At 36.3% G+C, this 12,617-nt stretch overlaps 1 protein-coding gene across 7 annotated transcripts in view; it reads right to left on the bottom strand.

The window, feature by feature from the left end:
- lrch2 (leucine-rich repeats and calponin homology (CH) domain containing 2) overlaps window positions 1-12,617 on the bottom strand; it is a 92,249-nt gene that overhangs the window by 17,048 nt on the left and 62,584 nt on the right. For 4 of the 7 annotated variants that reach the window (XM_058776807.1, XM_058776808.1, XM_058776801.1 and 1 more), the window contains 5 exons: window positions 8,296-8,400; window positions 5,095-5,163; window positions 4,328-4,387; window positions 902-950; window positions 180-218 (listed from right to left, as the gene is read on the bottom strand). In XM_058776807.1, the coding sequence (XP_058632790.1) occupies window positions 180-218; window positions 902-950; window positions 4,328-4,387; window positions 5,095-5,163; window positions 8,296-8,400 (322 nt within the window). The remainder of the gene's footprint in view (window positions 1-179; window positions 219-901; window positions 951-4,327; window positions 4,388-5,094; window positions 5,164-8,295; window positions 8,401-12,617) is intronic. The other 3 variants (XM_058776803.1, XM_058776802.1, XM_058776804.1) reach the window with 3 other exon arrangements.

The following is a 12,617-nucleotide window of genomic DNA, read 5'->3' as shown; positions in this document are numbered from 1 at the left end:
AAATATTAATTTCTTTCCAAAAAATCTTATCGACCCAAACTTTTGAAGAGTGGTGTAAGTATTGGTTGAGCTGGTGAAAATTGTTGAGTAAAAATACTACTAGAACATTGGACTTTAGAAGCTTCACTGTAAGAATAGAAATGAATGAGGAGGAGGACTGCGATGAACTGAAGAGTGACCTCAGAGAAAGCTGCATCTTCATCAGTGAGATCAGTCTCCTTAAAAAAAAAAAAAAAATGTACACACAAAAAACAAAAACACAGAATGAGGGAGAATCGAATGGAATTCACAAACACAATGATAAAGCAGAGCCAGATGAAATCTGTAAAACATCTCCAGCCACCCACATGGTTCTAAATATCTTCTTTTGTGTTCAGCGGAAGAAAATCAATTTATACAGGTTTGGAACAACTTGAGGGTGAGTAAATGATAATTGAAATGAGCATTTTCGTTTTTGGGTGAACTAAAGTAGCGTTTGTTTCACACAAGGGAAAGTTTCTTCCCTGCTGTGAAGTATATTCAAGGTTGCTGGAGGGGAGAGGTTATTTTCCTGCGCTCACGTTAGTGAACACGTCATCAAAGACATGTCATTGCAAGGATGAGGGCACATGAGTTTAAAGAAAATGATGATGCATGATTCAAGTTCAACTTCTGGGTGCGGACTTCATGTGGTTTTGGTGATGGGATAGAATTAGACAACAGTCGACACACTGATAAATGGATGAAAGAACAGTTTAAAGTATAAAAGAATAGAAAAGTTTTACACTGACATTAAAAGTCTGTCATCAGTGCTGTTGGTTAAAGTCAGCCTGCATTTACCAGGGGACACATGAATTACTGCATACGATGCAGGCATGTTTATGACTTTGTGTGCAACTGTGCATGACACATATACTGGTACCTGTCCACTCAAGGCGGAGGCTGAGCTGCTTCCTTCATCTAGTGATGCACTGTAAGAAAAACAGAAACATGCAGACATGAACCTTCAAAACATACAAATGGGGGCCTACGGATGACTGCACTAAGACAATAACTTGTGCTTATATGTACGGATATGGGCATGTGTGTGCATGCTCAAGTGTATAAGGCACAATATGCAGTCAGTTTGTTAATCTCACTGTGCAGGATGAAAGTGATACGAGGCTCTATACTGTTTCTTTCACTGTGCACAATGAATGCGTTCAAGCGCTCATGCATGAAGACCTACAGTTGACAGATCGTAATTCCAGCGGGCTAATGGTCTACATTGACCTTAATGGGTTTTCTGTGGCATAACTTTTTTGCCAGTGAGAGGCATGTCTGGAGCTGTAATACTAAGAGTGAGATTGCTTTCCGCAGACAATGGTAGGCATGTCGCAGTTTCAATGTGCCTTGCAGTATCTGTCATTTTCAACACTTCAAATTTTGATCAAATCATATGACTTTACCAAACTATGTACACAAAGTTCATTATCAAATACTGCGTTCCCAAAATCAAACTCACAGACTATTCCAGACTTCAGTGTCATATGAATCCTTCAGAAATCTGTATATTCTGATTTGCTGCTCATGACACATTTCTTATTATCAATGTTTATTTACTTTAAATAAACATCTCATCTCTTCCTCTTTCTGATCTTGTTTAATTTCTTGCCATTTCAGTTACACTGTAAAAAAAATTCTGTAGTTTTTACAAAATTTTGGCAGCTGTGGTTGCCAGAATAATTTTGTAAAAAATACAGAAAAACTGTAAACACATTTACAGCCAAAAACTGTAAATTTTACAGTATACAACTGTACATTTACAAACAAGAAAATCTGAATGTAAACCAGCAAATTCAACAACACACACTGCTATTAAAATCTGTTTTGTACCTTTAACATACTGACAACCACCATAATAATGCAGGTGGTAAAAGAGAAAGCCACATGAAGAATCAAAGCTCATCACAGGTAGCTTCACCTCAAGTAGAAGCATATACTAATATATAGAAGGTGCACAGAGTCATTCATGCAAACACAAAAAACCATCACGGTAACACACATGATACTTAAATAATGCAATAAACTTTCATTAAACAACAGAAGATGTAACAAAGCCCAAATGTACATAACTGATAACAAAAACTATTTAAAAAAAACATGATTATTTAAACAAAATACTTTCAAATGTGGAGTGTAATGCAGGGAATTCTGGGAATATCAGTTTACAGTTTTTGACTGTAAATTATACATTGATTTGTTATTTTTTACTTCTAAAAACTGTACAATTAACAGAATTTTACTGTAAAATTACATTAAATGTCTGGTTGGATCTTTTAGAGTTTTTCCCTGTATATAGTACGGGAACTTACTGTTAACATATTAACAGTTTTTTGGTTTTTTTCCTAGCGTTTTTACAAAATTTGACAGTTAAAATTATAATATTTTTTACAGTGTAGCAATTATGTGAATTTTCTGTATTTGAGAAAATAAAGAAGTTGCTGACTAAAATTATTCTGGTTTGCACTGGCGAGGCGTGTTTTTCTTGATTAGCTTACTGAGTCAACGGTCAAATTCTAGACTGGAGGTGAAGTGAGTTATTAGCATGAGCAATATGTGCACTGGTTCAGTCATAGTGTGTATCTCTAAAGGCTGCCAGTCAGCCGTCTACCAGTTCCGGGTTATCGTTGAGCATCTGTCAGCTCAGTTTTTACAGTGTATTCCACACCATCAGCGAGAGTCGGACCCTGTCTGTGGCTTCTTGGCTGATTGAGCATGTTGAATCTACATCGGTTTGGTGTGTCATAGCCTTAATGCAGAGATTTAAAATCTAAATCTCAGATTAAGATTGTAGTTCTGAATAAAACCAAAAATCTGAGACTTTAACAAAGTTATTCCAAGAATCACATCTGAAAATATTGTAGTTACAAGATGACAGATGACATACACAATAATGCCACAAGTTTGGGGAAAAAAAGGTATTTCCAGGTGTATACAGTATATACCTGTCTCTACCTGTTCACCTGTCAAAGTACAAACATTCTCCACCCTGTCATCTCCTCCCAGTCTTTTTATTTTATCAAAAAAGGGTGTTTTCCGCAGTCAACAAAGATATCTCAGAGATTAAACTGCTGAGCATTCTCCACCCTACAAATGCTCTGTTTAAAACAAAGGAGCAAATGCTTTAATGCAAAGCTTGTTTTTATGAATACTGAATGGTACTGCATGTACTAACACTTTAAAACAAATAGAATTCATTAGCACAATATAAAAAAATGCTGTAAAAAGTTAATTTTAGTTTAAGTAACTTAATGCATTACCTAATGTTAACAAATTCCTTGTTATTGTAAAGTGTTTCAATGTGCAGCATGTTGACCTCAGTTTAACTAACAGTATGTTTTTTGACAGCATTTATCTTCATTTCTACCTCATTTCTTAATTTTTTAAACATTATGAACTAACATTAAATAGCAGTGAAAAGTAGCGTTTATAAATATCTGTAAATATTGTTCACTGTTAGTTTATGATACTGCTGCTAGGGTTTCTGTGCCCCGTTGCTCTTGTGTGCATGCTACACGACAGATCGATGTCAGGGGGTCACACATTACACAACTTTTCAATAGGAAGAATTGCCGATAACTCTGCCTTGTCCATAAACTGTTTCACAACCAAATACTCGCAAGAACTGATATGGGAATAAAGTAAGACCACGTGAGAGACATGAGAGAATGGATATATTCCTGTCAAAAACGGTAGCCCATAAAAAGCTTGCAATCCAAGTTGTCTGTCTGCAGTGAGAAAAAAAAAAAAATATATTTTGAAGGAGATGGTTGCTTGCTGTTGCTCTGTTGCAGGTCTACTATGACTCCTCCACCTGAACTTTTCCTTGCCGTGTAGATCTCATTTCCAGTCAAAACACATTTCACACGGTAAGACTGTGAATTGTCTACAAATATCTCACAGGCATCAGCAGGACATCGGCACTTCTCTCAGATCGCGTCTTTGATAACACACACTACGTGATCGTCACACACCTGAAAAAGCACGTGACTCAGATTTCAGGAATTTGTTGCCGATTTCCACAAAGCTGTTGGCAAGTGAAAATCAGGGCTAAAATCGTGCACTATGCACACGCCATTTGTTGAAATCGAGTTTTTTTTTGTGGCTGGTTCCCTGTAGGCCCATTCTAATGTCTAACATCAGTGAAAGCTTATTGTAAAAATATATGAAGTGTTATGGCATTTAACATACATCAACCAATTATCTGTTAGGAAATACATAATGTTGCTGGTTATTATTAAATTAAAATAGACTATTATAAGAAATAAGAATGTGCATGGAGGGGTTTGTGTGTGCATCATAATACCTTCTAACAGTCTGAGATGGAGTTCTTTGTTTGGTGCTACTCCCTGAGTGGCTGAGGAACCTGAAAGATCGGAAAATCCATTATGTCTTTGAATTAAGTCTCTGTTAGACATGCATCAGTGGTGCATGGAAAAAAAATTCTGAAATCGGTGCATGGGAAAAAAACTCGAAACCATATTCACAGGTGATAAAAAAATGATTTTAGGGAATGCACCTCAGTCTGAAATGTCAGATTGAATTTTTAAATATGAAACATTATAGAGCTTGCACAATGACTATGCTTACAGTCAGTGCTAAACTTGGGATTTGAAAAACAAATTGAATTTGTGTGTGGCGATTTGCTAGGTTAGAGACTGAGCATTCTGAAGTCATGACATGTACCCAGTGACCTGTAAAGCAACCAGGTTATCTTTCAAAACACATAGTTTTCTACATGTGAACTGAACCAAAACAAATTCAAAAGAAAGGTGTCCATTTGCACATCTACAATTTTGGCCAAAAGAACATGCGTAAATATTTCAAATTAGTTTCTCGCATGCAACACACGGTTATCAGCATTTCATTTTGAAAACTGATATTGCAACACGCTTGAACACTTGACTTCTTGACATCATTAAACCTGGACATGCACATACTTGCTAATACACAACACGCACATAAACGCACATGACCAGATGTACTGGATGAGTGCTATACACCCTCTTCTAATAACACACATCCATCATTTGAGACAAACACACATAAAATCACACACATCTCTCCTTCTACCTGTGAGCTCTCCCCGCGGCTCTTCTACGGTGTATTAGACTCTCTGCCCTACAAATTAGGGATCGCCTCCTGAGAGTCAAATGTCATGTGTGCACCAATCAGATCCCAGGATTAGGTGGAGATGCAGAAAGTGATGGAGAAGGAGATGAAAGGAGAAAGAGGAGGAGGAATATGGTGATTCATTTGTTAGTAAGCAGAGAGGGTCTGATCCCATTACTTCAAAACAACTGACAGCCGTCCTCTCATTCAGAGGCAGCAGACTGCATGGATGAGCGTATCGAAAAGGAACTGACAAAACCTGCATTAATTTGTGAATCTCTCATAGATGTAAATTAAAATGAAAGAGAGCAGAATCAGCTGAGGTATCAGGATAAGGCCCAAGTGAAAGAAAGTTTTTAAAAAAAGTGAGTGCAGAGGCGAGGAGCAGCGTATATACAGTCATGGCCAAAAATATCAGCACCCTTGCAATTCTGTCAGAAAATGCAACATTTCTCTCAGAAAATTGTTCCAATTGCAAATGTTTTGGTATTCACGTGCTTATTGTTTTTGTTTGCACTGCAACAACACAAAAAAACAGAAAAGAAAAGTCAAACTTGATCAAATTTCACACAGAACTCAAAAATGGACTGGACAAGATTATTGGCACCTTGTCAAAATAGTAAGAAATAATTGCTTTTCAAGCATGTGATGCTCCTGTAATTTGTATTTAGACACACCTGTGGCAAGTAACAGGTGTGGGCAATATAGTAATCACACTTGCAACCAGTTAAAATGGAGAAAAGTTGACTCAACCTTTGGGTTGTGTGTCACACTGAGCATGGAGAAAAGAAGTGTAAAGAGTTGTCTGTGGATTTGAGAGAAAAAATTGTGGAAAAACATGGACAATCTCAAGGCTACAAGTCCATCTCCAGAGATCTTAATGTTCCTGTGTCCACTGTGCGCAATATCATCAAGAGGTTTACAGCCCATGGCACTGTAGCTAACCTCCCTGGACGTGGACAGAAGAGCAAAATTTATGAAAAATTACATCAAAGGATTGTTTGAATGGTGGATAAAGAACCCCGGTCAACTTCCAAACAAATTCAAGCAGATCTGCAGACACAGGGTACAGCAGTGCCAGCTCGCACTATCCGTCGCCATCTGAATGAAAAGGGACGCTATGGTAGGAAACCCAGGAGGACACCACTGCTGACACAAAGGCATAAAAAAGCAAGACTGGAGTTTGCCAAAACTTATGTGACAAAACCACAATCCTTCTGGGAGAACGTACTGTGGAAAGATGAGACAAAAGTAGAGCTTTTTGGTAAAGGACATCATGGCACTGTTTACAGAAAAAGAAATAAGGCCTTCAAAGAAAAGAACACAGTCCCTACAGTCAAACATGGTGGAGGTTCAAAGATGTTTTGGGGTTGCTTTGCTGTTTCTGGCACTGGATGCCTTGACTGTGTGAACGGTATCATGAAATCTGATGATTAGTCAGAGGTCTCCACCAGAGGTCATGGGTCTTCCAGCAGGACAATGACCTGAAACACACTTCAAAAAGCACTCAGAAATGGTTAACAAACAAAGCGCTGGAGAGTTCTGAAATGGCCAGCAATGAGTCCAGATCTGAATCCCATAGAACGCCTGTGGAGAGATCTCAAAACAGCACTTGGGAGAAGGCATCCTTCAAATCTGAATGACCTGGAGCAGTTTGCAAAAGAAGAGTGGTCCAAAATTCCAGTAGTGAGGTGTAAGAAACTCATTCATGGTTACAGGAAGCGATTGATTTCAGTTATTTTTTCCAAAGGGGGTGCTACCCAATATTAAGTTAAGGGTGCCAATAATTTTGTCCAGTGCATTTTTTGGGTTCTGTGTGGAATTGTATCAGATTTGACTTTTCTTTGTTGTTTTTTTTGTGTTGTTCCAATGCAAACAAAAAATAAATAAATGTGAGTACCAAAACATTTGCAACTGCAACAATTTTCTGAGAGAAGGGTTGCATTTTCTGACAGAATTGCAAGGGTGCCGATATTTTTGGCCATGATTGTAAAAGATATATTTATATTATATAGGGCCTTCAATTTACTGTGCTAATACAACTAAAATAATTTTGGTAATAAAACTTAAAGCATACAAACTTAACATACTAGCTACCGGCCCTTGAAGGAAAATGGGGCTTAAAATTAAAGTGCCGTCATCATTTACTCAACCTCATGTCATTTCAAACCCATAAGACAGTGGTTAATCTTCAAGTTTAGGTTTCCTGGACTTTCAATAGAGGGACGGAAACTCACAGCATGGCCATACCTACCACTCTGAGGTTGCTTGAACTAACTGAGCTTTCTTGTTCAAACAAACTGCTCATATTTGCTTGTGTTTATGTACTGTTTGAGACATTTCTGTAATTTAAATCCACAATGATGCACAGGGGTGAAATATAATTTTACTAAATTGCTCAAATGTCTTAACCTGTGCCCGTTCTTTCTCTTGCAGATCATCCATTGCAACATTTCACCTGATTCTTATGTTTGATATGAATCTTCTTGACAAATATTTAGGCTACCTGCCCAACTGAAGTTGGTTTTAAAGCTGCTGTTACTGTATACAATTTTTTGGGCCTTCAGACATCTTAAAATGCTTATCTGTAGATTAGGAAAATCAAGCTTAATTTTGGGACCTCTGTATTTCAGTATTTATGAAACCCTGCATACAAGCCTGACTGACAGGTTTCATTAAAAATACCTTAATTTGTGTTTTGAAATCTTATGGGTTTGGAATAACATGAAATGATTTGAGAATTTTCACTTTCGAGTGCCCCAAATTTCACTTCAAGCCCCTAATGTTTTTTGTAAAGCCCTGAATGATTTTTTGTTACCTTCTCTCTCTAAAGTTTTTATGTCAGGTAGTTTTGTCATAAGTAAAACCATTCAGAGCTGCAACTGCAATTGCAAAATCTTCTGTAAACTAGTGTAATATATAAAGCATATAACATTCCATGTAATCAATGTGGATTGACTCAAATATCCAATCCAGAACAGCCCCATTATATAAACCAATTTTTATTACACGTAGTCAATTCAAAGACATTAATGACTTCTTTTAATCGATTGACAGCCCTAATACTACAAAGAAGGCAGGGAGTTTGATGGAGATACTGTGTGCATGTTTGATGGGCTCTGAACGTTGCATGACCATGTGTGATTTATCATGAAAGATCACCTGTTCTGTTGCTCTTGTTGTAGCAGCTGTACTGCGATTTTCCTCAGATCCAACACTTCCTTTAAGTCATCCTCGTCTTCTTCAGCTAACTGCTCTTTCTCTGAGCTGAAGTTGACAAGAGAGGGAGACAAAGGGATGTTGTTGATGAATTCTGAAACACTACTTATGTCATTGCACACCGAGTCCGAAAATTTCATCCGAATTTTTCACACGGTAAAAAATAAATACGACCTCACATTGCGTCAATCACGTTTACACACTGCCTCCAAAACTTTCGTCCGTCATAAAAAAATTTGGATCAGGTTCGATTTTCTGCATTTTTGCATCCGTAGCAGCATTTTGATAGGAAAGAATGACGAATACAAAAAAAAAAAAAAACGCATACGAAAATTTCAGACTCGGTATGCAATCACCATTAGTCAAACAGTTAAATTCTTATATCATGTTACTTGCAAAATTGAGAAGCGTTTATAACATTTAAGTCATCGGTAAAGGTCTGAGTCCATGTGATGTTAAAGTAATTCATAAAAGATCTAATCGTTTAGAAATATCATAACAGAAGGAATGTGGCTGTAAATGCATGCATTCATTTGTTTAATTTATTTATGGTGGCGCAATATTATATTTACTAATTTCTTGCAGTGGCTGCCTTCATATTTTTAGCATGATACAGGATCTTAATGAAGCCTCTGAGCAGATACTGTACATGCATTTTACAAGAGCTGTAAACACTGGTAAGACAAACACTTGAGAAAGTTTTCTGAGTCATTGGAGGTTGCAATACTCTATTCACCATCAATCTACAATCTATTCAATAGCTGCTCCAATTCATTCCAACGGTGTTTGACTGGGTTCACATCTGTGCTTTGTGCAGGCCAGTAGACCATTTTGTACTGTATAGTGATTCTGGAACATGAGAAGACCCTCCCAAAACTGCTGCAAAAAAAAAAACTGAAAGCGCACAAAGTCCTTGTATGACAAGATTTGTTTTCACTGCAATTACTTGAATAGCCAAACATGGTCATTAGAATGGGGGAGTTCTACCTTCTCAATGTGTTATTTTAGCATGGCTTTGGCAGCAGAGCATGTTTGGTCATAATTACTGGAATATATTGTCACCCAGGCCCAGCCATCTGTACACCACTACCTTCACAGCCAGTGAGGCACATCGAAAGCACATCTCATTTCAATTAACTGTGCAAATCTCAAGGTGTTTTAGCTAGAAGTTAGACTAAAGGGTGAAATACATTACACAACTTTTGCCCCGATTTTCTTCAGAATACATAGTGAATACGAAGTCTGATAATATGTGATCCACAATCAATTAGTGTATGATGCCAGTTTTTCCTCTGTCACCATTTAAGTCTGCAAGTGTGTGATGCCATTGCATAGTGTTTTAAAATCTGTTCAGATTTTCAAAATTGTGTAGTGTATTCCAGCCTAAACACAGGTTTTATAAAATAAACAAAAACTGCCTAACATGATTTAAAGAATGTCTTTTTCCTATAGCAATATAGGAAATGTGTATCAAGAGCACTCGTACAATCAACAGTGTACAATCAAAACAATGATTCAAATGCCACAAACCAAAACTTTGAACTCCAAAACAGACATAACAGAGCCCCATCCACTTCAATGGCAACTGCTTTGAACATAATTTCAAGTGGTATTTGCTCTCTGAAAATAAATGCTGAAAGGAAATTAAAGCATTTTAGAGTAATTTGGAGATTGCGGTACCACTCTGAGATGTAAGGTCAGCAGCGATGTAAATGCTTTCAGAATTTCAGAATTTTATAAAAAGTCTTACACATTTTCTATACTAATAAGAAAAAGAAAAAAAAAAAGATTTTGGGGGAAGAAAAGTAGATTTATTGACTGGGAATCTGTCCCAAAAACAACAACAACATTGACTCCACCCCTTTCTTTTTCCCATACAAGGAATTCTTCTCATCCAGGAATCAAACGTACTCATACACCCACTCAAGCGGATACGCTATTGGAACACCGAAAAATTGGAATGTATGGCTACTAACTTGGAATTTACCTAATGATTCAAGCATTTGTTTGTTTATTTTGTTTGGATACTACAGAACCTGGGAATTCTCTGGAAAAAATTATGACTCGGCAACCTTAAAAGGCACAAAGACGATTACGATATAAAACTCCAACGAACCTTCAATCTGCGAACAAACTTTGTTTTTTTTTCGTTTTTACATTTATTGTGACTCACCAAATTCACTGCAAAAGAGGGCTCCACCCATTATATTAAGTATTTGGGATCTTCCCATAATATTGGATGTAAATGAGATCTTCCGGCTCATCCTACAAACTGGAATAGCAACAGCGTTTAACATGCAATGGTGTTTACATAAATCTACATTTGAATATAACTCAAGAGTGGAGGAAGCCTTGCAGCACTGGACGAAAAAAAATCTGTTTTCGGTTTAGTGCTTTGATTCAATGCAATGAAACTTTCTGTTAATATGATCCTACTCATGTTAACACTTATGGAACACCAAGGTAAAGTAAATCAAACATATAAAGCATTACTTATGGCAATGAAAGTACATTAGTGTGTCATTTGTGGTAAAATATCAAAACAATTATCCATAGACAAAACACTGTTGGCACTGGCACAGCCCTGCTACTTCAAGGCTTCTTCATTGAACTGGTGCCAAAACAAGTTTTTAGAGAGGGAAGTGTGCACTGTACATCATGACACATAGATGTAGCCGCAAAGAGTCATATACTGTATTTATATTTTAGTCTATTGTTGTGAAAAGCATCCTATTCTTTTGCAAACTTTTCCCCCTAGTTTTTTTTATTTTCGACACTTACACAAAACAATGTGTATATGATTACTGCTTACCTATGATCAAATGAATAAATAAATAAGAAATGCATTTAATGCGATACATTAAACATTATCATATAAATAAATACATGCGTAAATAAATAAATAAATAAGGGAACGACATATAAATTCTCTATGCTGCAACAGATCGGTCACACTGATGAGAAAAGTGAGTGAGTAAATGCAAAAATACACACTTTGACCAATTCATACGAAATCAATAGCGGTTCACTTCTGTGATTTCTTATGATTGCCTTCACATCAGAAGCAAACTGTACAGGAGTTTGCACCGATAGGCGGACTTGGGTACGGTATATATTTAAAATATAACTTTTGTAACAATATACGTTGAAAAGCTTGAGGTCAGTATTTTTTTTTTGTTTTTTGAAGAAATTAGTTTTCATTCAGCAAAGATTTGCTAAATTGATAGAAACAGTGATAGTAAAGATTGATATTGCTAGAAAACATCTCTATTTTGAATAAATGCTGTTCTTTTTAATTTTTTATTTATCAATGAACCCCAAAAAAGCATAATGGGTTCCGAAAAAATAAATAAATAAATAAATAATAAATAAAATAAAAAAAATTAAAAAGCAGCACAGCTGTTTCCAATATTGATAATAAATCAGCATATTAGAATGATTTCTGAAGGATCATGCACTGAAGACTGGAGCAATGATGCTGAAAATTCAACTTTGATCACAGAAATGAATTATATTTTAAAGTAATTAAATAAAAGTAATTAAAGTAATTATTTTAAGTAATTAAAATAGATCAACATTATTTTAAATTTTAATAATATTTCACAATATTAGAGGTTTTCTGTATTTTTAAATTTAAAAAAAATGCAGGCTTGATGAGCATAAGACACTTTCATAATGCTGCATAATTATCAAAAATGGTAACATGATAAAGTCCTTTCACGTCACCATTTCGCCAGCCTACACTTCATATAATAGACCTGTAGGTGGCACTTGGGCTTCATTAACTATGATGGTTTCATGAAATAATAAACGGTGCATGATGCATCATACATAAATGTAATTGAATTGAATACGGATTACCATTATTGCGACTTTTGGCGCTGCACGGTTTTGTGCAGTGCTTTTGTAGTCATTTAGCATCCATTTTCCCAGCGATGTAATTTGATTTATAAAATGAGACAACCCGCAGATCCAGATCGCTTCACAAATAAGCACTTCTGTCTTTTTTCCCCGTTTTTTTCCTTCTGTCTCGAGTGCCTCGGTTTCCGAACAGACTGTGGAATATCAGTCAGTTGAGCAAAACACACACAACCCAGAGCAACGCCTCAGATTGACAAATAAAATAAACAGGAATTTTCCGACTTGAGCAATTAGTTACCACATATTGTCATGTTAATTATAATTCAAATGCATTTTGTTTTATTGACCACAATATCATTGCTATTTGTCTGAGAGGGGCACTTATGAATAATTTTGAAAAAGGG

Source organism: Onychostoma macrolepis, chromosome 05, assembly GCF_012432095.1.
Source record: "Onychostoma macrolepis isolate SWU-2019 chromosome 05, ASM1243209v1, whole genome shotgun sequence".
Classification (NCBI taxonomy): domain Eukaryota; kingdom Metazoa; phylum Chordata; class Actinopteri; order Cypriniformes; family Cyprinidae; genus Onychostoma; species Onychostoma macrolepis.
This window is presented reverse-complemented; position numbering and strand designations above follow the sequence as displayed.